The sequence below is a fragment of the Talaromyces stipitatus genome, genomic scaffold (genome assembly GCF_000003125.1).
Source record: "Talaromyces stipitatus ATCC 10500 scf_1105507295487 genomic scaffold, whole genome shotgun sequence".
Classification (NCBI taxonomy): domain Eukaryota; kingdom Fungi; phylum Ascomycota; class Eurotiomycetes; order Eurotiales; family Trichocomaceae; genus Talaromyces; species Talaromyces stipitatus.
In genome coordinates this window covers 1850493-1877358 of record NW_002990120.1, presented here as the reverse complement: position 1 = coordinate 1877358, position 26866 = coordinate 1850493, and the positions used below count along the sequence as shown (strand labels likewise).

Below are 26866 nucleotides of genomic sequence, written 5' to 3'. Positions count from 1 at the left end.
CGTCACCACATCTCCTTCTTTTCACCTTTATTTCCATTCCTTTGATATAAATATATTCAAAATGTCCTCAGAAACACCAAGCTGCAAAGTCGTCCTCGCCAAAAACATAGCCAATGGCCTCCTCCAAGAAGTCCACGAAGGACTCAAAACCCTAACCAAAAAACCGCATCTCGTCGGATTTCTGGCCAATTCTGATCCTGCTGCGCGCATGTATGCTGATTGGACTGAGAAGACGTGTCATGAAAAGTATCCTCTCCCTCCCCTTCTCTGGAGTTACAAGGATACGTGTTGATGGTTATACAGTGGCTTCCGCTACACCCGCCGCGACGTCGACAAAGAAGAAATCGAAGAGGCCATCCTATCCGCCAACGCCGACGACGGCATTGACGGTATTATTGTGTATTATCCCATCTTCAATAACCGTCAAGACCAATACCTGCAACAAATCGTGGATGTATCCAAGGACGTCGAAGGGTTGAGTCATCGCTACGTGTTTAATATGTATCAAAACATTCGGTTTTTGGATGAGAACGTTCCTGCCGATGGTAGTAGTTCCGTGGGGGGTACGCAGAAATCGATTCTGCCATGTACGCCACTTGCGATTGTCAAGATTTTGGAATATTTACGGGTTTATAATACTATTCTACCCTATGGGAATCGGTTGCACGGACACACGATCTGTGTTGTGAATAGATCCGAGGTTGTCGGAAGACCACTTGCGGCCCTACTTGCCAACGACGGCGCATGTGTCTACAGCGTCGATATCACAGGCGTCCAAAAATTTACTCGTGGCGAGGGTCTGAAGAAACGACGCCATGAAGTCGAGGATCTAGAAGGATGGACAATCAAAGATGCCGCGCCGTTATGTGATGTGGTTATTACTGGTGTTCCAGGAGATTCATACAAATTCGATACCTCGCTATTGAGATACGGAGCGGTTTGCATCAATTTTTCAAGTGAGAAGAATTTTGGGCCGGAAGTTAAGGAGAAAGCGTCTATTTATGTGCCGTCGATTGGCAAAGTTACTATTGTGGTATTGTTGAGGAATTTATTGGTGAGTCTTTCCTCCCCAGGGAGTAAGGGACGTGTGCTAATGATGTGTAGAGGATTGTTCAGAACCGTGCTGCTGGACAGGCAGCTGGAAAAGTATAGATTTTTGTTATGTGGAAGATTGGTTTATGATGTTGTATATTAATAAGAAAATGCGTCATGGTATAGATTTCAATTCGACTTATGCTGATATGAAGCTCCTAAACTAACAGAAAACTAAACAATTTCCCCCGAATCCTTGATATCACTTCTTCCCCTTCCTCTTACTCCCAGACTCATCAACACCAACAAGCCCCGAAACATCCCCCGTCTTCTTCAACGTCTCCCTCTCCGCTTCCCTTAGCACATCAACCTCCCTCGCAAGCCAAGCCCTAAACGGTTCCGGATGGAATATTCCCGTAGACGAAAACCATGCCGTGAAGGGAGACTCAATCTCCTTTTGTTGAATGATTTTGCCCTTGGAAGAGGTATATGTAATCTTGACCTTGTAAATCGGAGTATGCTTTTTTGTCGATGACTGAATCGTTATCTATCGAAGAACACCATTAGCCTTCCATCCTTACATGTGTCAAGAAAGAGGGCGAATACCGAAGAGCCATCCCTCCGAACACCCCTAAACACCTCCCCAGCCTCAACAGCCCAAATCCAATACGTCAATATCGAATTCAACACGAAATATGCAACGACTGCAATCTTCACCCACGTCGCTTGCGTAGCTTCCCAACCCAATTGTCGATCAAGATAGAATGTGACGCCGGCGATGGCGACGGCGGTATAGCCCAGGATAAAGCGGATGGTGAGTTTGGTGTTGTCGCGACGAAAGGTGTAGGGTTGAGGGAGTGTGGAGAGGTAGGGTGTTAAAGCGTCATCGGTTGTGGATTTTAGATCTGTTCATTTAGGAGTTAATACTGTATGCCATATGGAAGTGGGCGGCTAGAGGTGTTTGTTGTGGTGGTGGTAGTGGTGGTGAGGAAAGGTGGCACGAACCATTGAGAGAGTAGACTGGTACTTTGGGCGCTGCTGTGGATGTCATTTTGGTATGATTATATTAGTGTATGACTGAATAAATGAGTATATTGAAATCAGTCCCGAGAATTGAGGATTGTTGTAGCAGTAAATTCAAGATGTGATGCAGTTAGAGAAGGTTACGGCGAGCTGTCCATAAATCCGCTGAGCTTGTTCCCGCTTAAGTGGAGCATCGATCTGATCTCCGTGTGAACCTCATCTATCCAGGACTCCAACAACCACAGAGGAGACGCCGCATTGCATACATTATACGAGGAGTAGTGCAACATGGCTGTCCAAGGCTTAGAGCAGACGATCGTTCGCGATCCAGCTCTTTTGTAAGTACTCCCGACTAACTCATTTACGGGACTCAACTAACACTACCGGAACGAAGTTACTGGATCCTGATCCCCATCACAGTCGTCATGGTATACTCCCCTCTCTCCTTCATATTATATCCAAACAACTAATCTACTATCTAGATCTTAACAGGAATCCTTCGGCACTACGCAACAGTCCTAATGAACAGTCCCCCCAAACCAGCAAGCACCCTCCTCGAATCCCGCGAACGTCTCTCTCTAATCCACGGCGTAAACCTCCGCAACAACGCCTGCGCCGTCCTAACTTCCGAGGGATTCACATCCAGAAAAGAGTATCTGATAAATGCCTATCAAAATGGCGCATTTTTGAAAGACCCGGAAAACCGTGGTCAGCCACCTGCAAACCCAATGTCTGATCCAGCTGCTATGGAAGGGATGATGGGTATGATGAAGGGGAATATGATGATGATGATTCCGCAGACGTTGATCATGAGTTGGATTAATGCTTTTTTTTCGGGGTTTGTTATTTGTGTGTCCCCCCTCCTCAAATTCATCCTTTGTTTTTTGGCCTGAGCTAATGAAAGGGTAGTGAAATTACCATTCCCTCTTACGATTCGATTCAAGTCGATGCTTCAATCTGGCGTTGCGACTCGTGATCTTGATGTGCGATGGGTATCGAGTTTGTCGTGGTATTTTCTTAATTTGATGGGTCTTCAGTCTATTTTCGGATTTATTCTTGGTGCTGATAATGGTATGCTTCCACTCTCACATCATCCCTTCTCTGCCTTTCCAATATTTAACGATGACTAATGATGTAGCTGCAAACCAAATGGCCCAACAAATGGCAATGGCAAACCCAGCAGCAGGCGCAAACCCGTTCCAACCGGGTGCTGATCCGGATAAGTTGTATCGCAGTGAGGCGGAGAATTTGGAGGTTATGGAGTATTTCAGTTTGTTGGATGGTATTGAAGAAAGGGTTTTGCACAATTGGAAGGCTTAGTGGTATGGCACTGTTTTGGGTGTATTTTTATGTCGTGTAGGGGTGTCTTTCAGAGGAAGACTTTGTTTGGTTTCTACCTTATGTAGATTGATTGATAATGGCATGGTTGTATATGTTCATTGTCCTCTTATATTAGTGGCCTGAGGACTAGCTTATGCTACTACTCTCCTTTAAGGGGACATAATAAGACAGTATCATAATCATTAATAGCCACTGTACGCAGCGTTCAGAGTGTAAAACATATGTACAATGTCAAATCAAGACCAGCTTGAAGCATAAAGCCCATTCCGCATACCAATTCCATCTTATGACGCAAAACAGGAACCGAAAAGTTCCCATACCAGATAAAACTCATTGATAATTAACGACCCCCTTAAGAACCCAGACATTCCCATTAGACACTTCCGAAGCCAAACTCTCAACTTCAACATGTCCAGGTTCAATCTATCACCAGTCAGTAACTTATCCAAATAGGAGGAAGGAAAGAACTTACAAAAACAGTCTCCCCCTCTTTAACCCACTTAACCTTCGCCCCTCCAACAGTCTCAACCTCCTCCCCTTCCCTCCACGGACTAACAGGCACCAAATGCGCCTCCACAAACCTCTGCAAATTTCTCTTCGCCCTATCCTGCCCTTCTTCGCCGTTATAAGCTTTCGCTTCCCCGAACCGGTCGTAATCAGCCGGATCTTCCCATGGTTTCCGCGGCAGGGAGTTTATAGCTGAATTTAATGGTGCAAGGACAGTAGTGTTTTGGGATTTGTCGTTCAGTCGGCTTGCGATGGGTTGGAAATCCCGCGTTAGGGATGCAAAGACGTTGATTTTGGGTGTTTTGACGAGGAGGTCGGAGACGATTAGATTTGTGTTCTTGTCGTCGCCATCACTACCGCCGCCGCCGGTAATTGGAGGCATGAGGACGTTTTGTGCAGAAGGGATGTCGAGATTATCCTCGTATTCGTCGTCTATGTATTCTAGATATTCGATCTTGAATGGTTGTGGCCGTTGATGCCTGGTGACGCAGGAGGGGAGAAAGTCCCACTCTCGTAGGGCTAATACAGCAGTGTCGGCGATGGATATGACGAGCCAGGCGATTGTCAGGCTCAGTATTGTAGCGTATATAGCTAGCTGGATATTCTGAGATGTCTTCTTCATTGTGTTGAGTTGTTTGAGGGTAATTGAACAGGGTTGTTCGACTGGCCGATGACGCAACTCACTTTGTCGTTATATCACGTGACGTTCAACAACGACTATCGTATACATATACTTGATCACGATACGGAGTAGACATTAACAAAATCGCCAAAACACTCGTTCAATAATAAAATATCTATCTCTATGATATTTAGGTGATGCTGATTGTATGATGACCCACGTGACCTTATCGATAACAAATGCGGCACCGGATATCGGCCACAAAAGAGGGACATCTTCGACGACCACCCTCAAATATTTCAAGCATCGAGAATAGCAGCAAGATGTCGGCCTTGCATACCTTTATGCTGACGGTGGACCGCGATAAGCAAGCTGCCATTGCGATCGCAGAACAAACCGCCCAAGGTATGCCTCCCATTGCAAAGCGAAAGACGCCGGCTAATAAAAAAAGATGTCGAAAACAAGCAAACCACCCTACTCGACGTCGTTCAATCACTCGGCGAATACATAAATTACGACGACGCCATTATTCGCGGAAAAGCCGTTTCGTATCTAGCTGCTGTTGTAAAAGCATTTTCGCCAAAATTCTTGACTAGACAGCAAATTCAGGTTTTGACGACTTTCTTTTGTGATCGGATTGAGGATGGAGGGGCTGTTACGGGGTTGGATACGTTGCAGAAGTTGGAAAGGTTTACGAAGGATTTTGCGCAGGAGACTGCGCGGGCGTGAGTCTATTTCTTCCTTGAGAATTGGAGGCATGCTGACGTCGATAGGGTATTCGAGCATTTTAGAGAGTTGCAAGCCCGTGCGCAGTTGCAGAGATATCAGATATATCAGTTAGTGAATGGGTTGATGGAGAATCATAGAGCGGGTATGTGGTCTTATTACATTCAAGAAACTATGGTCTGACAGGAGCAGCTCTTCATGAAATGGGTGACGAATCCCTTGTCGGCATCGTAGATCTCATGACCGGCGAGAAAGATCCACGCAATCTCATGCTTGTATTCTCCATACTCAAAGTGGTTATGGTTGAATGGGACATAAGCAATCACGTTGAAGTAAGTTGTCTGAATATCTTCTCGGTGATCCTACTAACATCGACAGACACTTTTTGACTCTGTGTATAATTACTTTCCGATTACCTTCAAGCCTCCTCCCAACGATCCGTATGGAATCACGGCTCAAGATTTGAAAGACCGGCTGCAAGCTTGTATATCTTCGAATTCATTGTTTGCGCCTCATGCTTTTCCGTCGTTGATTGATAAGCTTGATTCGACGTCGAATAATGTCAAGGTAAGTTTTAATCACCTCCATTGGGTAGCATTCGCTAATTGGTACCAGCGGGACTCGTTGAATGCTCTGATCGCATGTATAGAATCGTATGACCCCAATACAGTGTCGAGGTATTCCATCCAAGTCTGGGACGCAGTGAAATTCGAGATTCTCAACGTCCAAGAGGACTTCCTCTCCGAGATGTCCTTGAATGTGTTGAAAGCCATCGTCAAACGGCTATCTGAACATACAACTCAAGTTTCACAAGACATGCCACTTGCTCATTTCCTCAAGCCGATTATTACAGAATGCAATGAACAACTTCGTGAACCTCAGAACAAACAGGCAAGACCTGCACGGGAAATCATTCGCAATGTCTCCTTTGCGTCTATGCCCGCATTTATCCTCATCATACAATCCGTCGTTGCGCCGCTATTCACTATCTACCAAGAAGCCGACTCAATTGCGAAGCAAAGAGCCTTTTTGGAAACCTATGTCACATTGCTAGACTCTGCCATTGATCTATACGGAACATGGGCAGATAAAGGTTTCACGCAACCGTTCGAAAATCCTTTGATAGCGTTCCAAGATAGATTTACCGAGGTGTTTAGTCAAGCATTAATGGGTTCGGCTAAGGAAGAAATATCCTTTAGACAGACCGCATTGCAGGGTCTTTTACGCCTGTCGACGCTGCGGAACTTCTTCCAGGATAACGAGATTGGATTATTCGTGCAATACCTTGATGAAATCCTCCTTAAAGAGGGAGTCGTCGGGTCCGGAGCACTGAAAAAGGATGCCGTGTCCGCACTTGCGGAACTGTCACGATACAAGTCAAATCTCATCATGGAAATCACCTTGCCTGCTTTTATGGCTACTCTCCCCGATCAAGATGATGGTACAGACCTGAAATACATAACAACATTGGACACTTTGGCACAGATAAGCGGGCAAAAAAACATTTTCGAGACGTTGGTTAGACGTCTGTTAAATAAGTTGGATCTATTGTTGCAAGGAGACACTTCTCATCCTCGATATGCCAGGATTATTTTACTTACGATCATCCATGCCATGGATAAAAAATGGGACGATCCAGCAGAGAACCTGAATCTGGATAGTTACTACGACCGTATCGTCGTCGGACTATCGAAAAGAGCAGCATTGGCTTCAACAAACGACTCCTCAAAGATTCTACGCGACGTCTCTGTTTTGGATACATTGGGCAGATTGTGCACTTTGATCATCCGCTCAATCTCTCGCGGAAAGCAAGACGAAGTCGCAGAAAATACCTACACACTCTTCACCGACTCAAACTTCAAACCCGTCCCATTCTCTCAAACGAGCGACCAGGACCAAAAAAGGACAATGATCCTATCAACACATTTACTAGCCGGATTACCAAAGGACACCACCAAACTACCCTACAACATCACCAACCCAGAGAGCATGATCTCCTTACTAGACGATCTTATCCACCTCGCCGAATCCATCCCCTCCCATCCATTCATCCAACTAGCCATCCATCGCCAAATCGCTCTCCTCGTGAATAAATTCCTACCCAACTCCGCCCTACCGCAACTAACCGACTTTCTCACCAAAACCTTCTTCCCGCCAGACACCGAAACAATCAATAAAGGCCTATCCCCGGATCGAATCAAGACATTATTCTGGCTCTCAAAAGCGTTGATCTTGCGTTTAGCACCAGCTACATCATCCGTTCTTTCTCAGCTTTTAGAACTACTCTCCTCCACCGACCGCGTAACCAGCGAAACTGCCGCTCGCGGCTTTTCTCTGATCTTGAGCACAGATGACGTGTTGTCGGCCACAAACGGGGCAAATATTCGTCTCCTCTCAAAACAGCGCGTATTCAGCATCATTGTTCCAATGATCAGCTCTAAATTCCGCGACCTCTCCTCTTCCCCCTCTGCAACCTCATCTCCATCGCCAGATGAGTCTCACATAAAACCATCATACCTAACAGCTCTCTCCTCCCTCCTAACCTCCATCCCCCCATCCCTCGTCCTCCCCGAACTTCCTTCCTTACTACCACTACTCCTCCAATCCCTCGATCTAACAAACACAACCCTCTCCTCCTCCCTCGCCGTAAAACAAGCAACCCTCCAAACCCTCTCAATTCTCATCCGCGACAACGGCGGTGCATCCCTAATCCACAAAACGGGCCATATCTCCGAGCTCGTTAAACGATTACTCCGTACTGCTTCGTTGGCTACATCCAAAAAAGAAGGGATTCCGACTTCTTCGGCGGCTGTTAGAGAGGAGGCGTTGAGGTGTTTGTTTCTTCTCGCTTCTACATCTTCATCATCTACTGCTGGTTTAAGTGGTGGTGGGGAAGATGTTGATGTTGCGCTTCAAGATGCGATCTCTAGGCCGACGGGGTCAACTACGACCACAACGACGGCTGGGATATCGCCGTTACTACCAGTTAAGAATTTGGTGTTGAGGGAATTGTTAAATGTTTTGGATGATCCCAAGAGAGATGTTAGGAAAGCTGCTGTTGATGCTAGGGCGGCTTGGTTGAGGGGGGTTGGAGATGCGAAGGATGATGATGATGAGTAGTTTGACTCGCACAGTATATAGATGGATGGAAGAGTTTGGGTTTTATGGATACTAGAGTGGATAGATTGAAGCTTTTTACCTAATTGAATTGCATTGCATTGTGATCTATTGTCAATCTCGTCACTGTCTACCTAGGCATGCGGATCAAGCTTAATATGTCATCACAATTTCATGAAGCAAATTAGCTTCCCCATCAAACACCAATTCAGGGATTCCAATCTCCCAAAATCCAGATATCTCGTAGCAACCGAATCAACGTCGACTGTCTACTCACCAACCCTCATACGGTCCAAAACGACTTTTGCCAATCGGTACATTCCACCAAGGCCCGAAGAACCAACAGACTTGGCAACTTCACTGGAATCGTAAGGGATATCCTTCATTTCTATCTCTTCACCGAGGATATCAGTTGCAGACCAGCCCTTCGTCTCTTGCCCAAGTTCCAACCCACGATTGCCATCCAACAGCTTCTGAATTTCATCACTGACAATAGAGATTTCATACCAGAGTTTCTTCAATGAGACACATTGTTGCATGTCGTTGATCGGAATACGGCCACGGATGAGACCGGGATACTGAGGCTTTCGACCAATTATGAATTCCCGAACTTCGACAGTCTTAAGCATCAGCTTTGACTCAGTCTCTTCGTTCATAGTTTGATGCCGGTGTCTCATTGTTTGCTTCATCAGTATCTTGGAAACGGTAAAGGCTCGGTTTGTAGGCTCACAACAGAAAATGACAAGTGACTCTCCTGGCTCAAACCAGATTGACTTGGCGAATTCGTCAAGTCCTTTCTTGAGGGTCGGGTCTTGGTGGATTTGTAAGTTCATCCCCCCTTTGATAACGATATTGATATCCCACAGACGGTGAGGAAAGTGCACCGTCGAGCATCCCAAAACAGCTTGCGCATGATGGAAGGTTGGATTGCCCGATTCATCCAGAGTGATGACAAAGTTTGCACCATTGCTCATCCGACAATGATATTCGAGTACAGTTTCGTAATCGATGGGCTTTTCGAAGAAGATTCTTTCCGGATTCTTCTTACTCCAGATCAAATCCACCATTCCATCAACATCCCCCCCCGAGCTCGTGACTTTGTTGCACGCGAAGTATGGGGCGGATGCACGGTTCCTCTTGGGTTGGAAGTGACTTCTCCATTCATCGAGTGTCACGTAACCCATATCGAAGTTTTGATCATCGGAAAGAGGTGTAATTGTGACCAGTTCGATGTGTGCCTCCAATTGTAATTTGCCGGGGAATGACCGAGCCGCTTCAAGTGTCGGTTGTAGGGCATTGAAGATCTCCAGAACGTGACAAGAATCTGGGTGAACGGCTGGTTTCATGGTACGAGCAAGCTCCTGCAGTTGAGTTTGCACACTCTCTGGCTTGGCAGTGATAGCATTGGTCGACTCCCTGAGTTCAGATTGCACACCGGGTTTGACAGAAGTCGGAGAGAGATCAGCAGGGGTAGGCACCCGCTGCTCAGATTTCATGTTGTCTGGCTTGGTCTGGTGCTTAGACACAGGTGACCAGTACTTATCCAATGTGGCTTGCTTCTCAGTCGGAGTCAACCAATACTTGTCCAGAGTGGTCTGCTTCGTCACCGGTTTAGGTCCCGGCGACGTCTTTTGGCCCATGGTTCGATGAAGAACTTGCCGAGGTTTGGGTCTCTCAGCAAGCAATGAGCTTACAGATGAAAGTTCCCCAGAATTTTGCTCCTCAGCAGCTTCACTTTCCACACATTTTGGAGGCATTGTGGCTGCTTTGGGGCGTCTCTTCAACACACCCCGAATTGGTTTCTGCTCTGGAGGATATTCCTCCGGAGGTACCGGCTGTTGAGGGTCGAGGGGTGCGTCAGATTTGGTCGCCGTGTTCTGGTCTACCCACTTGGTGACCTGATCAGCTTTCTCAGATGATAAGGTAGAAGTATAGAATCCCTTTGGCCTCACTGGGAGAGCCGGTTCCGGTGTAGCGGGTGCAGTGGGTGTAATGACCACACCTCCATCAGTACTTGCTTGGGTAGATTGGTTGCTAGGTGGTGCCTCAGTATACATACGGCGATTGCCGAATTCCTTGAAGGTCGGAGACACAAGGAAGCGAGACACAACAGGAGTATGTAGCGGTGCAGGGGCTGCCTTGTGACGAAGCTCAGGTCGAAAAGGCACAATTACGCCGTTTTTCGCAACCGTCTCCCACTCTTCTGTGGTCGATATTGCTTGAATACCGGCCGCTGCAGAGTGCAGTTTGAATGGCATGACCTGGAGCTTGTCGTAACCGGTTGATGGGAGGAAGATGTGATGATGTTGCCGTGCAGGATTGGGAGATAAGAGTGACTGTACTAAGTTAGAGCATCATCAATAACTGCAGACTAAGACTCTCATACCAGTGCAGAGTAGATATTTGTAAGCTGTTCAATCGCATCATCAATTACAGCTTCGTCCTCACCCGCCACGACCACCGCTTCAATGAATTCGTCATGGGCGATCTTCGTTCCCGTCTTCCATGCTAAGAGTTGTAGAAATGGAGCATAGCGTTCCTTCCGGAAATCGGGAGGGCATTCCCAGTTCTTGCTTATAGACGGCTCATCCTCTAAGTCATCAAGCAATAAGCTTGAAGCTTGTGCAACAGGTTTCTATATTGTAGAGGTTAACCCATAGTCACAAACAAGAAGAGCTATATATGTATATATAATACCCTCGGTTTTCCTTGGACGAAATCACTTAGATCAGACAGGAACTGGGCTTGGTAATTGATCATATTGGGCCCCTTGATAGTAAATTCCTAACGCGCAAGTTAATCAGCTGGACCTGAGGTACGAAGACACATGGTGCTACTAACGTCTTTACCGGAGTCGTAGGTTATTTCTGAAACATGAGGGTAACGCTCCCTATCTTGATATTAGCAGGCGGAGCACTCGAGGTGATGATATAGACGTAATTACTTGAGCCAGTCACAGAAATTCATGCCCTGGCCAAGTTAGTTAGGACTGAATTAGAAGATTACTGAGAACGGTACATACAGTCCACACATCGAACGGTAAGGGAGTAAACAATACAAGGACGTTGGACTCCATTATGTCGACTTTGATCCTCGAAAGCTCGACCGGAAGAGCTGCTACTGGTATTCGAGACAAGAGCGAGTATCAGAGTTATTAGAGGAGATATATGTGAACAGAGAGATGAGAGCAGAGTATGAAGAAATGAGGCGAATTCAAGAATAACCTGATCGAACTGAACAATGGCGTACAAATAGACAAGAAGAAGAGGTGAAGGAAGAAAGAGAAGAAGATGAAAGAAGGGGAAGGAGGGAGGTAGATATGGGAAGAGCAGGATCACGTGTGGGCCATCGAACAGCCTCAATGAAACCACATCGACAAATAAAGAGAAAAGAATGAAAGTGGCTGTCAATTTCTTTGATGAAAAATCTGAACATGGGCACGTGCACAGGGCGCAGTCTCAGGTGTAGAGTTAGTATACTGAGATGATATTACCTTCGTTTGTCTGATCACAGAACAAATATGGATGGAGCCGTGAGAGGCTGAGATGACGTATCTGGATTGAGATGGAATGAGATGGCAAAGCTCACAAGGAATCTCTCTATTATATTCAGTGTGAATCAGTAATCAACAAACATCGTACAGGTAGGCTGCAACAATCATAATATGTAAAATAAGCCTCGAAGTCCCAGGGACATGCAACAGAATAAACAACCAACGCCATGACCATGAAAGATAAAGGGTATCGAGGTGAATAATGTGATTAGTGTTGAATAAGTGGTGAAGTGCTTGTAGTATATGGAGCAATTGAGCATCCGAGATGATGTTTGGGTATGGGTATGTGTAATGGGTATGTGTATGAGTCGAGGGGAGAGATATGTTGAAACTGACAGACACCTCAAGGCCATGACAGAAAGGAGACAGGCTATTCGGCCCATGGGATGTCCTTCTTGACATGCATCACCCACTTCATTTTATCCTCGGTCTCCTTGAGCGACGCAACAGCTGCGTCGACATTGGCTTGATTTCGGCGTCCCTTGGCCACCAAATCCTCAAACTCGCGATCCCGCGAAGTCTTATAATTATCATATGCCGTGAAAATCTCCTGTATACGACGTCTTTCCGTCTCCAGTTCCTGATTCTGTCGATCAATCAACGCATCCAGACGCTCCTGTTCCCTATCCTTGAGCTCTGCCTGCTCACGCAGCGACGCGAGTTCGTCTTTTATCCCCTTGAATTTCCTCTGCAGATCCGACTTTTCCCTCTGCGACGCCTTGGACAAAGCCTCATACTGAGACGTACTATAATTCGACGCTTCTTGGAGCTCAGCACATCTGCGATGGAATCCGTCTTGTTCTTCTGACATGAGTTGGTTGACCTTGGCTGTTTCTGCCTCTGCCCTCAGCCTTCTGGCCTTTTCATTCTGCACTTCTGTTCGCAAATCTTCAATCTTGCGATCTTTCCGTGAGATGGATGCAAGGTTTGTTTCGTTGGATTGCTCTGAATTTCGTAATCGCTCGGTGATGTTGATTATTTGCTCTTTTAGGGTTTCGTTGATATGCTGCGCTTCCTCTGCTCGTGACCGGTAGAGGCTGAGTTCCCTCGTTAAGCGAGCAATCTCTTCTTGTAAATTATGAATCACCCGTCCTGATTTTCCCGTACTCGCATGGCCGACAGCCGACGTCCATTCCGAGGAGAGATCATTATTCGAACTTTTCGACTTGACGCCGTTGGCACCCTCTAAGACATCGTCAGCACATCCCTCCCACTATATTCCATGTCGGTAGCAAGACTAACCTCCAGGCGAAGACGACGGATTCGAAACAACACGCCGGTCGGTCGTCAACGAGTCAAATAACCCATTCGTCTGATGCATTTCCAACCGAGTCTCGACACGAGGTAAATTCAACTGCGGCGCATCTGTATTCGAGGAAGAAGAATCGTCATCAGTGGACTGTTGCTCTTTTCGCTGTTTCATCAAGGCTTTCTTCATTCGCTTGAGTGGACTCAAGCGTGGAGGTGTGTTGATTCCATCCATGTATATGTGGGTTGAGGATGAAAGAAGTGGGCATAAAGAATGTGATGAGTGTTGGAGGCATTGTGCTCTGGTCTGACAAAAGAGAGAAAGAAATCAAATTGAGTGTTGGAATCGTGCAAGTGCTCAACCATGGATAAGCGGGCCCTTCAGCTTCACGCAGCATGCAGGGGATTGTGAGAGGTATAGTGTATTGGACTAATGACGAGAAATTGGCTTACCACTGCTATTATTATTGTCCAGAGCCCAAGGTCTTATGCCGAGAGCATCTGCAGGAGATTTCTTCCGTAGAGCGTTTCTCTTCATTTATATCAATACCCTTCAGTATCGAGTTTCAGGATGGGGTGACGTTGAGGAAGCTCCGGAGATGGCAGATGACCGCCGGAAAGCAGTCACAATGAGCGAATTGAGATACAAGCAGTCTGAACAACATCCACAGCCCTGCCTCAATCTATCAGGCTCTTCTGGATATATAGGAAGGGCACAAAAGCGAGCGGTCTTTGAGTCCGGAGAGCATCGACAAAGCCATATCAGAATGATCTCAAAAAAGGTAGACAAGGAGAGGCAGACATGATGTCAGCCACCGACAAATCAGAGCAGCTACAACTGTGGGGAAAATTGCATTTCTGGCCAATCAGCAACATGAAAATCAGGGGTAGTGGATGCTGATTGGCTGAGAGTTCACTAGCCGCGGGCACTAGTGGCAGCTCCCACGAACTTCCGATAGAAGATTCATCCACAACAAATCAACACACATGCACCACAGCCAGCTCAGAACTCGGACTCATTGAAAGGACAGGACTTTATTAGAGCTTTTGATTTCCATTTGAACTACCTAATTGCAAATCCAACCGGACTCATGAATATGTACGGGGTATCATCGCGGCGGGCATGACATGATCAGTGCATCGAGGCCTCGAATCAATGAAAACACAGCGGCAGGGTACGACTGAACAACTAGCCGGACAGATTGCTAATCAAACAGAAGGAACTGAGATAGACTATGACATAGCACACTCTAAACAAACACAAAGAGAAAAGCAGCGGAACTAGCAAGCAAAGCAAGGGGAACAACAACAACAACCCGACCCGCAGAACCGGTCTGCACGCTCGACGAAGCTGCCGTAGTCGGCGTTGCCATGTGCGATCCGACGAAAGGGGTATTCATTTTCGACGCCAACGCGGTCTCGGTTGATACAGATGATGCCGTTGCACTGGCTCCTTCTTCGCTGGCGCTTGTACCACCGGTTGTTGTTGCGCTACCTGTAGCAGCAGATGTCGCCGAGGCAGCGCTATCAGTGGCTGTTGTAGTCGCCCCGGCAATGGTACCTGTCGCGGATGCCGCTGCAGTTGCAGCGGATTCAGTCAAAGACGACGCAGCAGCAGCGGTCTCAGTCGCAGAAGCAGAATTGCTCAAGTTCGCGGCATCCGTTTGAGTCCCGTCCAGGGAATTGGCATTAGGCGTGTCTGAGCCACCGGATAGCGGCAAAAGACCGGTATAATTGATTTGATCTCCTTGAGAGATTTGGAAAGCGTAGTCGTTGGCATTCTGGAGATCGCGGGGGGGAGTCCAGGTATATTCGCCGTTGGTAGCGGCGGTGGTCAGGACTTGGACGTCGTGGAGGTCGGTTGATGCGCCTTTTCGGAGGGTGATTGTGAAGGGCTTTATAAGTTAGTTGAGTTCTTTCTGCTTGTGGGAGGATCGCACTTACAGCATCACCGCCTCCGACCCATTTCAGAGTCACGGGTTGACCAGCAGTCAAACTGGCTGGCCACTCTGTGAAGGCGACATAATCGGCCATGGCCGACATCAACAGACCTGCGCCGATGAAGAAGTACTTGACTGGAGCCATCTTAATGTGTATGTTTACTTTGTCACTTTTCAGTGTCTTGAATTCGAAGCTCGAAAGGAAAGGTGTAAATGAAGGGCCAAACTTGACCAAATGTGCTCCATGCGGTATTTTTAAAAGTCAGACAAGCATGCGAGCACGATAAACAAAAACGTCAACACCCCTAGATCAACTCTCGTGTACGAGCAGGGACACTTCAGAAGAATGTTCGATTCAAGAATGGGCGCCATCCTATCCAATAACTAGATAATGATATTTCTAAACCAATAATAACCGATGTCTTCAACATACTCTATACTTTAACAAGCGCAAAACGTGCACTCTTCTGGAGAAGGATGAACAGATCGAGCTTAATCAGGGCTGGATCGCCATGGCTATAATGCTTTAACCAAGATGGACAAACATTCCATGTACCAACTGAACCTAGGTACCTTGCCCCTGGCGACCCGGGAATTGGGACTAGATACATTCTTTACTTGGCGAGCATCCTACGATTTATACATTTACAGTCACGCAGTGAAATCAAAAGAAATAGAATAAATACCTCAGAAAATCATAAGTCTCATAAACATCCTTGCAATCTATGCAGCAGGAAACTCCCACAACTTCCTCAACAAACTCCCCGTCCCCCGATCCTCCCCCCGATCCTCCTCCATCAACAATCTATCCGTAAAAATCCTCTTGGGAATCTGAAACTCAACCACCGGCGCCTTACGGAAGGGTTTCTCTTCCACCCCCAATTCAGCCATCAACATACCCTGATAACTATAATCCAAAAAGTCTTCCATATTATACGATTGCTTTGTGAATTGTTCCGATATTATCCGCGCAATCGCAGCCACGTTGGGGTGGTAGTGTGATTGTAAGGACTCGATTTCCCAGAGACTACTTTCGATTGCGTTTGTGAGTGTAGGATCTGTTTCGTCTGGTAGGAATGGGTCTGTCATGCCCTGTGCCTCGATCATGGATTTTTGTTTCTTGTCGAGTATTTCGCGATGGATCATGAACGTGCATGTTGGATGGGATTTGAGCAGATTGTAGGCGAACGGGACGATGGCTACAATTGCGCTTGGGGGAGCGTTGAGCGCTAATCGTGCCAGTCGTTTTATGAAACTTGCCACTAGTGTGGCGGGTAAATGCGTCGACGCTAGGAATGTATCGAGTAGACGAAAAAATCGAGATCGATGTTTTGAGTGGAGTAATTCCGAGTCTAGGAGAGAGTAGAGTTTTGTGTAAAAGTGTGGGTAGTCGAGGTTCCGTTCTTGGATAAGATAGAAAAGTCCCGATAGTGCGAGGAGAGCGATTGAGCCGCCGGCGTTATAGGAATCTGTCAGGAAATCCATGAGGAGTTCTGGACGAAGAAACCAGGGTGCGATTGTGTGGGACATTCTTTTGAGCAGGGATTTGCGTTGAAATTCAGAGAGATCGCTGCTTCGTAGGATTGAGAGCCATGCGTCTTGGGCGTGCCTTCGGTGCGAGTTGACAGATAATAAAGGGGATTTTGATTTTCCTTTTTCCGTGGGTTGTTGTCCGTAGAATTTTGTGAATTTGTAGTCTTGTGGGATGGAGTCGCATTGGGATAGGATCCAGATTAGTCGTTCGAGTGTTTCGGATGATTGTACTTCGGGGCTATAGGATCTTAATCATAGTTAGCGAGTGTCTCTTCCCCTAATCAAGAGGGACGTACGCTATCTTTTGAAAGGTATAAAACCTCACGTCGTCGTACTCCTTTACAAAATTTTCAACAAATTCTGAGCGAACAGCCTGGCCATCTTCCGCCTCGATCAAAGCTCCAAAGATATTCTGGAATAAACCTGAAGTCCACACCTGAACTTCTGCTTCGGGGATATGGGTTGCGCGCACGTTTACGAGTCGCAGAGACAATGTCAACGCAGTGATCTAACGAAATTAGATGGGTGTCCTGCGCGACGTGACAGCAGTACGGAAATGGAACCAACCTGAGAAGACGAGTCCGCGTATCGAATAATATCCAACAGAGCACTCTGATATTCCTGCAATCTCTCCTTCAACCACCGCACAACAATCTGTTCCTGCTCGCTAGCCTTGGAAGGCATTTGCAAGTTTCCGCCGGCAATAAGTCGACAGAAAACTCGACACAGGGGAACTGCCACTGCAAGATTGGGTTGTTCGATAGCATCCTTATTACCGGTGACATTAAGCATAGAAATCAACGTCGCGATATTGTTGTAGTATTTTCTCGACTCGGATATTTGAGCTTCGAGCTCTTCGATCTTGGCCTGTTCATTCTTTGACTGATCGCTTGCCACGGCTCGACGTTTCGAGGATGAATTGACGTTGCCGGCTCCTTTTGAAGGAGTTTTTCGTTTTTTAGTAATTTCTTTCGCCATGCTGTGCTGTTTATGTACCAAGTGATATTCACATTCAGTCGTTGTCCTAAAATTATTTTATCCGGAGGCTGTTTTTCCGAGCGGAACACCATGCCTATTACGGCTAGTATTTTCCTCCAAACTCCTTCCCGACAACTTCTCGTCACTTCCGGTTTCCCTAACACCGCAAACCCAGCAGCTTCACATTGCACAACAATGGCTTCGCGTTTGGCAAAGAGCGCCATCGGTATGTTCTATCGACTGAATTTCAACCGATTGATTGCATGTATTGCATATATTGACTCCAGACAAACTAGGCGCTACCCGCGTCCGACCGGCCCTCGTCACCCGCAATCTCCCTTCCATCACAGCCAACATCACGGCACCTCGTTACGCCTCCAACGTGCCCGCCGAGGAGCCCCAGAAGAAGGCCCAATCGATCATTGATTCGCTTCCTGGAAACTCACTCGTTTCTAAGACCGCTATCCTGTCTGCCGGAGCCGGTCTCTCCATTGCCGCCATCAGCAACGAGTTGTACGTGTTGAACGAGGAAACCGTCATCGCATTCTGTTTGCTCAGCGTCTTCACTGCTCTCGGTAAATATGGTGGTCCCATGTACAGAGAGTGGGCAGAGGGTCAGTCGCAGAAGTACAAGGATATTTTGAACTCTGCTCGTGCCGACCATACCAATGCCGTTAAGGCCCGCATTGAGAATGTCCAGCAGCTCGGTGGTGTTGTTGAGGTCACCAAGCAGCTTTTTGAAGTTTCCAAGGTTAGATTCATGATCTGAAGATTAGATATCAGAGACTGACAAGAGTAGGAAACTGCCAAGCTTGAGGCTCAGGCTTACGAGCTCGAACAGCGCACTGCTCTCGCTGCCGAGGCCAAGCAGGTCCTCGACTCCTGGGTGCGCTACGAGGGTCAGGTCAAGCAGCGCGAGCAGCGTGAGCTTGCCGAGACCGTTATCCGCAAGATCCACGAAGAACTCAAGAACCCCAAGGTTCTTCAGCAGATCCTTCAGCAGAGCATTGCTGATGTGGAGCGTGCGTTCCCTAGATCTAAAATTTTAGATACAAAAGCTAACGGTTTATAGGTATTGTTGCCACCAAATAAACGTCAATAGACGGATGGTTATTATATCCTTTATCATGTACAAAATCCAAGCTGTCAGTGTTATATGATACACTAGACTTTTTAAAATTCTACAATTACAATGATCTGTTCTTTTCTTTTGTTTCGTATGTAGTATATCACATTGAGAGATGATATTGATCGAACCTGTCCAAACGCTCGGACCTTACCGCTGCTGCGACAGCATTGTTGCAGTCATAGCTGTAATCTTGTCACCACTTCGTAGTCCATCCGGGTTGTCAGAATCTTGAGGCTCAAATGGTCATGTTTGATATTAATTATCGTGGGCCTACTCCGCTTCTCATGCATGTCTATCGCCTACAATTAGCGCAGTATAAAAAGAGTACAACAACAGTCAAATAAATCTATCATAATAGAATGAAGTTCAGCTAAGACATAAGCAAGAGAGTGATTGGCCCTTGACTTCCAAGACTCGAAGCGCGCTGCGCCCCACGAATTTCACCAAGAGACAAGGTGATGGAACCTTTTGACTCAATGCTTTCTTTCTTCTGTATATATTGAGTCGTCGTCGTTTATGCTTTTGGAATCAGAAATATATTGCAACATATTCATCCTTCGTACAGAATTACAGCGTAGTCATCGTCATGCCGTTCAAAGACATTCTACACAGACATGGCAAGGATCAGGGACCAGACTCCAACATCACCAACAACATTAACGACCCCCAAGAATTCACATTCATTCGAACAGACACCCACACTCAAGAAAACCTCACCCCACCTACCATCAACACGTCCATATCAGCTACAAAACCAGAAGAGTCAACAATCTCCCCAACAACATCCCGCCGCAAGTCATTCTTCCGTAGACGTTCACACGTCTCTTCTTCCTCAGATATATCCTCACCACGCCGCGGAAGTTCCTCCGAAAAGGGCGAAAACAGGATTTCAAACTTACTTCATATAGATCATCATAGTAGAAGTTCCTTTTCGAGAAGCGGAAGTACAAGTTCGGTGAATATACCGGCTGATCTTCCGCAAATCGATCCGGATGCTGTGACGGATGAGCATGAGCGAGAAGCGCAATGGGAGAAGCGTGCCACGAGGCTTGTGCAGGGGAATCCGAGGATTGGTGGTGGTGCCTCTCCTGATGGAGTTGCTGGCGGAGCGAGTACGAGTATGACGAATTTCTCGTATTTGCAGCCTAATCAGGGGAGGAGTCGGAGTAATTCTGGTGTTTCTGAGCCACAGGCTGATGTGAGCTATTTTTCGTTGGAGATATGTATCGGCGTCATGCTGATTGTTTGCAGATTAGTATACAAGAAGCAATTCGTCTTCATGAGAGTGGAGGTATGTGTCGCCGACGACATGCAGGAATTTGATAATAACAGTTATAGAACTCGAAAAATCCACAGAACTATTCGGCATCCTCGCAGATCTCAACGGCTCCAATAACGCCATAGCCCAGGTCCTGTACGGCCTCGCACTCCGGTAATCCGTCCCCTACATAACCAACAACTTTTCACCAAAACTAACTGTTTATACAGCCACGGATGGGGCTGCACTCCCGACCTCCCCAAAGCAGTAATTTACCTTTCCGCCGCAGCCAGCAACTCCGCAAACATCGAAACCCAGGCCCTCGAAGCCGGGCTGAAAAAGGGCGGCGCCGCCAAAGGTGAACTCGTACTAGCCATCTATGAACTTGCGAATTGTTTTCGGAACGGTTGGGGGATAGAAAAGGATCCTGTTGCGGCGAGGTTGTATTATGAGACTGCTGCAAATCTGGGGGATACGGATGCTATGAATGAATGTGCTTGGTGTTATTTTGAGGGTTTTGGGGGAAAGAAGGATAAGGTATTTACCCTCGGATAGTAGGAGATAGGTGCGGTGGCTGACTGGTTTTAGTATATGGCGGCGAAGTATTATCGGCTTGCTGAGCAGAATGGGAATAAGATTTTGGGGAATTCCTGGTATGTCTGTCTTTTCCTTATACTGACCTTTTGGGCTAACGGTTTTGGTAGGATTTGGAAAGACAAATATAATCCCAAGTGAAGGAACATGCTTTACGACCATGGCTTTTGATACCCATACTTTGATGATGTACTATTTAATTCCTTGTCTCATTGATTTTCAGCATATACATACTAATAGCAATCTTGTCTTATTCTCATAACCACTCTACAGAGTTTTAGCATCTACTTCTTTGACACAGGAGCCAGACGCATATCAACCTTTTTAGCTGGCGTCTCGGGTCTGATATCCATCTCGAAGATATCCATGGGCAAACCAATGGTTGTGCAAGCATTCGGAATCTAACAATCACAATTAGCAAATTCCACTTCCAAGAGAACCGAAGGACAACTCACGTCTACGATACCGGCAATATGTCCCTCAATAGGAGCCGCGCTCAGAAGCAAATATATCTGATAATCGTCATATCCATATCGACGCAAATACTCGATAATGCGAAGACAACTTTGACGATAGGCTACAGTTGCGTCGAGGAAATGCTGTTTCCCATTTTCGTCGACGGAGAAGCCCTGCATCATTCTCGTCAGAAGCTTATCGAAAAAAGGAAGGGTTCATTTGTCTACCTCAAAGTATAGCATCCTACCAGGCCCGAATTGAGGCTGCACAGGACCAGGAATGAATATAGGGGATTTCCCATTAACCATACCGAGTTGTTTTTGGCCGTTTTTCATGACTGTGCATTTTACTGTGATTACGCCGGCCATTTCGATTGCACCGCAGAATGAGATTTCGCCATCGCCTTCTGTTTTTATTTTTACTTTTTGTTAGTTATCAACCAACTCTACAGATGGGAAAGGGGGAGGAGACATACGCGAAAAATGCAAATCACCAACACTAAACTTTGCCCCCGGAACATGCACCGGCAGATACACTTTACTCCCCCTCGACAGATTCTTAATATCGCAATTCCCACCATGTTCCGGTCTCCCTGGAACGGTTCGCGCACCTTCAGCTGCAATCTTAGCAGCAGTGGCTGCGTCAGCGGAACCCGCGTGTGCATTGGTTGTCAAGGGAGGATTTGCGACTGTTCGCGTTGAACCACCTGCAGCCTTTTCGGAGATTAGTTCTGCCTCGCGACGGTTCCATTCTGCCAGAATTTCGGCTGAGGGAGCACAACCCAGGATACCGGGATGGATTAGACCGGCGAATTTGACACCGGGGATGTGTCGGGAGGTGCAGTAGATGCCTTCAAAGTCCCAGATCGCTTTTGCTCTATTCAATCATCAGACAACAGCCCCAAAAACGCTGAAAAAATAAAAGTAGCCTCACGCATGAGGATAAATCTCATCTAAGAATCCACCACCATTCTCCTTGTGGAACACCCCCGAAAACCCCCACGGCTGGTCTTCAAAGGGTTGAACATCCTGAATCTCGACGCAGACAACATCACCCGGTTCCGCACCTTCAATTTCAAAGGGGCCAGAGAGATAGTGCACTTTGCTGAGATCGACGTTCAGTACGTCGTCGGCTGAGTCGTTGTTCTGGATTTGCCCGCCTGTCCAGTCGAGACATTCGATCTTGACGGTTTCGTTGTTGCGGATTGTACCGACGAAGGGGACTGGATTAGCCCGTTAGAGGGATTTGTTAGGATACGAAGGATGGGAATTACCATCAGGATGCCAGCGATTCTGTACTTTGTCAGTCTGCGCAAGTGTCAAATGATTGAAGCTGGTCTTACGTGTAGATACGGCTGTTTTTCAGCAGGGGTGTTTGTGTCGACCTTGAGAGCGGTGCGGATTTGAGTACCCATGATGTCGTTGTCTTGCAATTTATTTTGGAGCTGCTTCTGATTGTCTTGCTCGTGTATAGAGTAGAAAGAAGTCAAGATACATCTATCTATCCCCTCTTATTTATCATCACCCCGCAGTTCATAGATAGACTACATTAGTCACATATTACAAGATAAGTTATGATTAAGCTTGATAAACTGATAAACCAGCTAACCCCGTTCAGGCCATTTGAAGTGGAACATACATGCGTTCTGAAATGCTACTGGCTTGATGCTGTGCAATCACTTGGTGGTTGACAAATGAAGTCGAAGTAGCTTATCTCAGGGTTAGGGTTGGTAATTTAATATTCATTCTATCCTAGGGTTATGAATCCACCAGAGCTTCAAGCTCAGGTGTTTATTCTATCTGAAAGTCTGAATGGAGTGATTCTCAAACAATAGACTAATTTTGAGGATCAATCGCTCGAAGAATGTGGAGATCTCAGTGTGTGCATTCCTACAATCATAGAGCACATTCTTCACAGCATCTGAAGCTCAATTACTTACAGTCCGATGGTGGTGAGCCTCGAGGAATACAATCGCATTGCCCATTGTATGCTGTACAGAATACTCGACAGAATACTCGATTCTAATTGGTAGACGCGACAGACGAGAACGAGGTATATAGTAATATCAAAAGAATTAATCAATCAAATATATTATCAAAGAATAATGTCTTAGACTGACAAACAGACAACATAGGCGACAACCAAGCTATTGTGGGATGAAAATGGAGGCTGGCGTTGATGTTCCTCGGAGACTAAAAAATCCCGCGCGCCTGCTTATTTTCCTGTTTACTTCCTCCCAACTTCCACAAAATATTTTTCTCCTCCTCATTCTCCCATCCATTGCCTCTTGATCTCATTTTATCTCAGCTTTATCTTTGAATATTCTCAATTTTATCTTCTAATTCATCAAATTTACACATCACGTACCACGCAATGCCTCCAAAACGCACTGCAAAATCGGCTGAGCCAACGGCCGCCACCGCGAGACCGACCAGAACTAGCGGTCGAGCAGCAGCAGCTGACAAAGAGACTACCACAACTACCATCACAAAGAAGAGCGTCGCGACTACAAAGAAAGCTACTACTCAATCCAAGAAACCCCTCCAAGAAGCAAAAGCCAACACCAGCGCAAAGCGCAAGGCTGAAGCTGACATCGAAGAAAAACCGCATGGCAAGCGTCAGAAGAAGCAAGTCGAGACAGCTGCTGTCAAGAAGCCCACTGCTCCCAAGGCCAAAGCTGCTCCTAAAGCTAAAGCTGCCCCCAAAGCTGCGCCCGCGCCCAAACCTCCCAAGGAGAGAGTTGTCATCAACACTGCGCCAACCACGCGTCTCGACGTGTTCGCCTTTGGCTCTAACAGCAATGCCGAACTCGGTATGGGTGATACCTTCAAGAAGGCAGATTGTCCACGACCGAAATTCAACAGTGTCCTTTCTGAGGCTGGCGTCGTGCAGATTTCGACTGGTGGAATGCACGGTATCGCGCTTACGCATGACAACAAGGTTTTGACTTGGGGTGTGAATGACCAGGGCGCATTGGGTCGCGACACAGACTGGGAAGGTGGATTGGTGGATATGGACAAGGCTGAAGAATCTGACTCCGATGAAGATGAGGAGATTGAGGTTAATCCCAAGGAAGCTACTCCATCAGTGATTGATTTGTCTGGTGTTGAGGAGGGAACTGTTTTCACTCAGGTTGTCGCTGCTGACAGTGCTTCTTTTGCTCTCACTGATGATGGATATGTTTATGGTTGGGGCACATTCCGCGTAAGTTTTACATTCGACGCGCTTTTCGTCTTACTAACAACGGTATAGAACAGCAACGGTGTCTGGGCTTTCTCTCCCGAGGTTGTGGTCCAGCGTACTCCCACCCGCATCCCTGGTCTGAAGAATGTCGCCAAGCTCGCTGCCGGTAGCAACCACGTCCTCGCTCTCTTGACCGACGGTACCGTGCACTCCTGGGGATCCGGTGAACAAGACCAACTGGCTCGTCGCCTCATGGAACGTCGTGCAAAGGAACAGGGTCTTGTCCCTCAGAAGGTTGGTTCGAAGCGCGGCTTCATCGACATTGCTTCCGGCGCCTACCACTCCTTCGCCTTGCACAAGGACGGATCTGTTTACGGTTGGGGATTGAACAACTACGCCCAGACTGGTATTGCCAGCAAGGCCGGCGAGAGCGGAGCTGGTGTTCTCAAGCCCACTGTTGTCCCTAGCTTGAAGGGTCAGAACAAGATCACTCAAATCGCTGCCGGAAACTTCAACACCCTCGCCCTCACCGATAAGAATGAATGTCTCGTTTGGGGTCGTATCGACAACCACGCCATTGGCATTGATCCCTCCACTCTTCCCAAAGAGGACGTCATCTTCGACGACCGCGACCGTCCTCGTATCTTGACCAATGCAACCCGCATCCCCGACTTGGAAGTCTCCTACGCTACCTACGGTACTGAGCATGCTATTGCAATCACCACAGACGGCAAAGCGTATTCATGGGGCTTCAACTCTTCCAACCAAACCGGTCAACCCGGTGATGACGATATCAAGGCTGCGACTTTGATTAACTCCAAGGCTGTGCAGGATAAGAAGTTTGTCTGGGCTGGTGCTGGTGGACAGTATGGTATGATTGCGACTATTAGGGAGGAAGATAAGATGACCGATGCTTGATCTTCTTTCTTACGTGAGCATCTTTATTACATGACTCCAGTTTTGTACCATGTTATATCCTTCCTTCTACAGGTTTGATGCATTTTTCAAATTCTTCACATATGTACATAGTTGTGTTTCTCTTCTTGGTCGACCTTTCGAGTTCGACATTACTTTTCCTCATGCTTGGTTTTTTTTCATCAGTGGGTGGATATTAGATTGTTACCTTAGTTATCACCCTTCATGGGTTTCACCTGTTCAATAAAAGCATTTTCAGTTTTGTTCCTGTTCCTATTTTCATATGATACAAAGTGAGATGATACTCGAACTCATACCTATGTCATAGAGACAGATGATTTGCGTGCTATAAAGAAATCGATAGGAATGAAAAGTAATCACATACAGACAGACCTCTCCGAGCACGTTATGAAAGCGGCCCTTTTTGTATAACTACTCCTTATTTAACTTGTATGGCCTAATCTAGTAGCGCCTCCTATTGATTAATCAAGTTCCTGTTCTCCCTCTATGTGGCTATCAACATGCCTCGAGCAGTTATCAGCTATTCTCTAATCAAGTCCATATCCAGATTCTTTCACATCACAGGTGCTGGTCTAACTACATCCTGGATCACGAAGCACAGCGATCGTGGTAAGTCTATTCCAAACTAGCCTAGGTGAGGCTAATAATATTATTTGCTTCCTGATATTACGACTGCGCCTGACGAAATCAGTGACGAACGCGCTGCTCAAAGTACATTTTCATGTATGTGTCTGCAGTTGTCAGCCCTCCTTGTGATGGGCTTTGTCATTTCCGAATTGGCCAGGAAAGGGCTTGACGGTAATTACTACTCATATCCCTGAGATGTAGTTTATGTAATTCATGTTTATGCCTTTCTGCCGCCTCTCTGCATTTTCCACATGGCGGTGCTCTCAAATAAATCAAGTTTGTTCGAAAAGGGTTTTCAAGCGCAGAGATCAAGGTTCAAGTTTATCGATATCGCACCAGAGAATAGCCCAGGTATTGAAAGGGATTTCTTCGTGACCTAACTGGCCTTGTAATTTTTGTAAGAGAGAGACAAGCGATGCAGGTCTGTATACTCAGTGTTGGGATGGTTGTCGCTGTCTTCATAGATGACAGCGACTAAAGCGTCACTTCGTTTCGTTTCAATTCTTGCCAGTAAGAGGACGAGTTCTGTTTTCCTGATATTTGCATCTGGAGGACCCTCTGTAGGCTTTCTGTTTCTTTCCGTCTTTCGAATGGTTCCTCGGCTGTGTTTCTAGCGTTCAGCACGCCAAAATATCTTTAGCCAGACGACCTAACCGTAAACCATGCCTTGTCGTAGCTGTATTGATTGCATAGATCGTAGCCTTCCCATACAGATCTTCTGATTCGAAAACACTTGTCAGTGTCCACCATTGTGAGAAGTTCGGGTGGTCCATATCATTCTCGATCAGCTGAAGAAAATGAGCAAGCTCTTTTGACTCGTTTACGAGCTGTTTGGCATTGCGCCGAACATTACTCAGGCCAAATGCGCCCAAGTATGTCTCGAAATTGTTTGAAGGGGTCTTGGGCATGGGATCCGCCGGCCGATGATTCGGTTCTGCGTGATGCAGCTACCCAGAAGTGAGGTAGCGATTTGTTAAACTGTGGATATTGATTCCCTCAGAGGAGGATAGTTGAGACTGAACATGGTTTTTCGAATCTCAAATCCATCGACGCTCGTCTCCTC

General features: G+C 46.7%; 13 protein-coding genes across 13 annotated transcripts, besides 2 other annotated features; 6 read left to right on the top strand and 7 right to left on the bottom strand.

The window, feature by feature from the left end:
• The first annotated feature begins 7 nt into the window (after nt 1-7).
• TSTA_058920 (methylenetetrahydrofolate dehydrogenase) lies at nt 8-1523 on the top strand. The gene is made up of 3 exons (XM_002487470.1): nt 8-246; nt 304-1054; nt 1105-1523. Exons 1-3 carry the CDS (start codon nt 62-64, stop codon nt 1150-1152), a joined length of 984 nt encoding a protein of 327 aa, XP_002487515.1. The 5' UTR covers nt 8-61; the 3' UTR covers nt 1153-1523.
• TSTA_058910 (signal peptidase complex component, putative) lies at nt 1205-2183 on the bottom strand. The gene is made up of 3 exons (XM_002487469.1): nt 2038-2183; nt 1639-1937; nt 1205-1579 (listed from the first exon to the last, which is right to left on the bottom strand). The coding sequence occupies exons 1-3, from the start codon at nt 2081-2083 to the stop codon at nt 1295-1297; spliced, it is 630 nt and encodes a 209-aa protein (XP_002487514.1). The 5' UTR covers nt 2084-2183; the 3' UTR covers nt 1205-1294.
• Nucleotides 2184-2281: 98 nt separating this feature from the next.
• On the top strand, nt 2282-3788 carry TSTA_058900 (DUF850 domain protein). Its single transcript, XM_002487468.1, has 5 exons — nt 2282-2393; nt 2450-2483; nt 2538-2904; nt 2965-3126; nt 3194-3788. Exons 1-5 carry the CDS (start codon nt 2344-2346, stop codon nt 3373-3375), a joined length of 795 nt encoding a protein of 264 aa, XP_002487513.1. The 5' UTR covers nt 2282-2343; the 3' UTR covers nt 3376-3788.
• On the bottom strand, nt 3216-4546 carry TSTA_058890 (uncharacterized protein). The gene is made up of 2 exons (XM_002487467.1): nt 3869-4546; nt 3216-3819 (listed from the first exon to the last, which is right to left on the bottom strand). Exons 1-2 carry the CDS (start codon nt 4523-4525, stop codon nt 3727-3729), a joined length of 750 nt encoding a protein of 249 aa, XP_002487512.1. The 5' UTR covers nt 4526-4546; the 3' UTR covers nt 3216-3726.
• A 265-nt stretch (nt 4547-4811) lies between these two features.
• Nucleotides 4812-8484, top strand: TSTA_058880 (DNA repair/transcription protein, putative). Its single transcript, XM_002487466.1, has 6 exons — nt 4812-4930; nt 4977-5250; nt 5299-5396; nt 5444-5583; nt 5630-5818; nt 5867-8484. The coding sequence occupies exons 1-6, from the start codon at nt 4849-4851 to the stop codon at nt 8369-8371; spliced, it is 3288 nt and encodes a 1095-aa protein (XP_002487511.1). The 5' UTR covers nt 4812-4848; the 3' UTR covers nt 8372-8484.
• Nucleotides 7279-7319: a microsatellite.
• A 131-nt stretch (nt 8485-8615) lies between the features above and the next one.
• On the bottom strand, nt 8616-11128 carry TSTA_058870 (uncharacterized protein; the record flags this gene model as incomplete). The annotated part of the gene is made up of 3 exons (XM_002487465.1): nt 8616-10704; nt 10755-11003; nt 11066-11128. The coding sequence occupies 3 exons, from the start codon at nt 11126-11128 to the stop codon at nt 8638-8640; spliced, it is 2379 nt and encodes a 792-aa protein (XP_002487510.1). The 3' UTR covers nt 8616-8637.
• A 497-nt stretch (nt 11129-11625) lies between these two features.
• Nucleotides 11626-11677: a sequence feature (CT-rich).
• A 293-nt stretch (nt 11678-11970) lies between these two features.
• Nucleotides 11971-13747, bottom strand: TSTA_058860 (uncharacterized protein). Its single transcript, XM_002487464.1, has 3 exons — nt 13623-13747; nt 13164-13286; nt 11971-13106 (listed from the first exon to the last, which is right to left on the bottom strand). Exons 1-3 carry the CDS (start codon nt 13705-13707, stop codon nt 12292-12294), a joined length of 1023 nt encoding a protein of 340 aa, XP_002487509.1. The 5' UTR covers nt 13708-13747; the 3' UTR covers nt 11971-12291.
• A 672-nt stretch (nt 13748-14419) lies between these two features.
• TSTA_058850 (extracellular matrix protein, putative) lies at nt 14420-15535 on the bottom strand (the record flags this gene model as incomplete). Its single annotated transcript, XM_002487463.1, has 2 exons — nt 15114-15535; nt 14420-15064 (listed from the first exon to the last, which is right to left on the bottom strand). The coding sequence occupies exons 1-2, from the start codon at nt 15252-15254 to the stop codon at nt 14420-14422; spliced, it is 786 nt and encodes a 261-aa protein (XP_002487508.1). The 5' UTR covers nt 15255-15535.
• Nucleotides 15536-15762: 227 nt separating this feature from the next.
• TSTA_058840 (ribosome biogenesis protein Noc4, putative) lies at nt 15763-17620 on the bottom strand (the record flags this gene model as incomplete). The annotated part of the gene is made up of 3 exons (XM_002487462.1): nt 15763-16889; nt 16939-17150; nt 17210-17620. The coding sequence occupies 3 exons, from the start codon at nt 17618-17620 to the stop codon at nt 15833-15835; spliced, it is 1680 nt and encodes a 559-aa protein (XP_002487507.1). The 3' UTR covers nt 15763-15832.
• Nucleotides 17621-17710: 90 nt separating this feature from the next.
• Nucleotides 17711-18833, top strand: TSTA_058830 (mitochondrial ATPase subunit ATP4, putative; the record flags this gene model as incomplete). Its single annotated transcript, XM_002487461.1, has 4 exons — nt 17711-17846; nt 17917-18371; nt 18420-18642; nt 18693-18833. 4 exons carry the CDS (start codon nt 17711-17713, stop codon nt 18710-18712), a joined length of 834 nt encoding a protein of 277 aa, XP_002487506.1. The 3' UTR covers nt 18713-18833.
• A 502-nt stretch (nt 18834-19335) lies between these two features.
• On the top strand, nt 19336-20742 carry TSTA_058820 (uncharacterized protein; the record flags this gene model as incomplete). Its single annotated transcript, XM_002487460.1, has 6 exons — nt 19336-19947; nt 20001-20040; nt 20088-20181; nt 20238-20544; nt 20596-20660; nt 20712-20742. The coding sequence occupies 6 exons, from the start codon at nt 19336-19338 to the stop codon at nt 20740-20742; spliced, it is 1149 nt and encodes a 382-aa protein (XP_002487505.1).
• Nucleotides 20743-20790: 48 nt separating this feature from the next.
• Nucleotides 20791-22584, bottom strand: TSTA_058810 (formamidase FmdS). Its single transcript, XM_002487459.1, has 7 exons — nt 22400-22584; nt 22331-22349; nt 21991-22279; nt 21533-21933; nt 21285-21463; nt 21057-21230; nt 20791-21002 (listed from the first exon to the last, which is right to left on the bottom strand). Exons 1-7 carry the CDS (start codon nt 22469-22471, stop codon nt 20886-20888), a joined length of 1251 nt encoding a protein of 416 aa, XP_002487504.1. The 5' UTR covers nt 22472-22584; the 3' UTR covers nt 20791-20885.
• Nucleotides 22585-23430: 846 nt separating this feature from the next.
• On the top strand, nt 23431-25158 carry TSTA_058800 (Ran exchange factor Prp20/Pim1, putative; the record flags this gene model as incomplete). Its single annotated transcript, XM_002487458.1, has 2 exons — nt 23431-24261; nt 24310-25158. The coding sequence occupies 2 exons, from the start codon at nt 23431-23433 to the stop codon at nt 25156-25158; spliced, it is 1680 nt and encodes a 559-aa protein (XP_002487503.1).
• Nucleotides 25159-26866: the final 1708 nt, after the last annotated feature.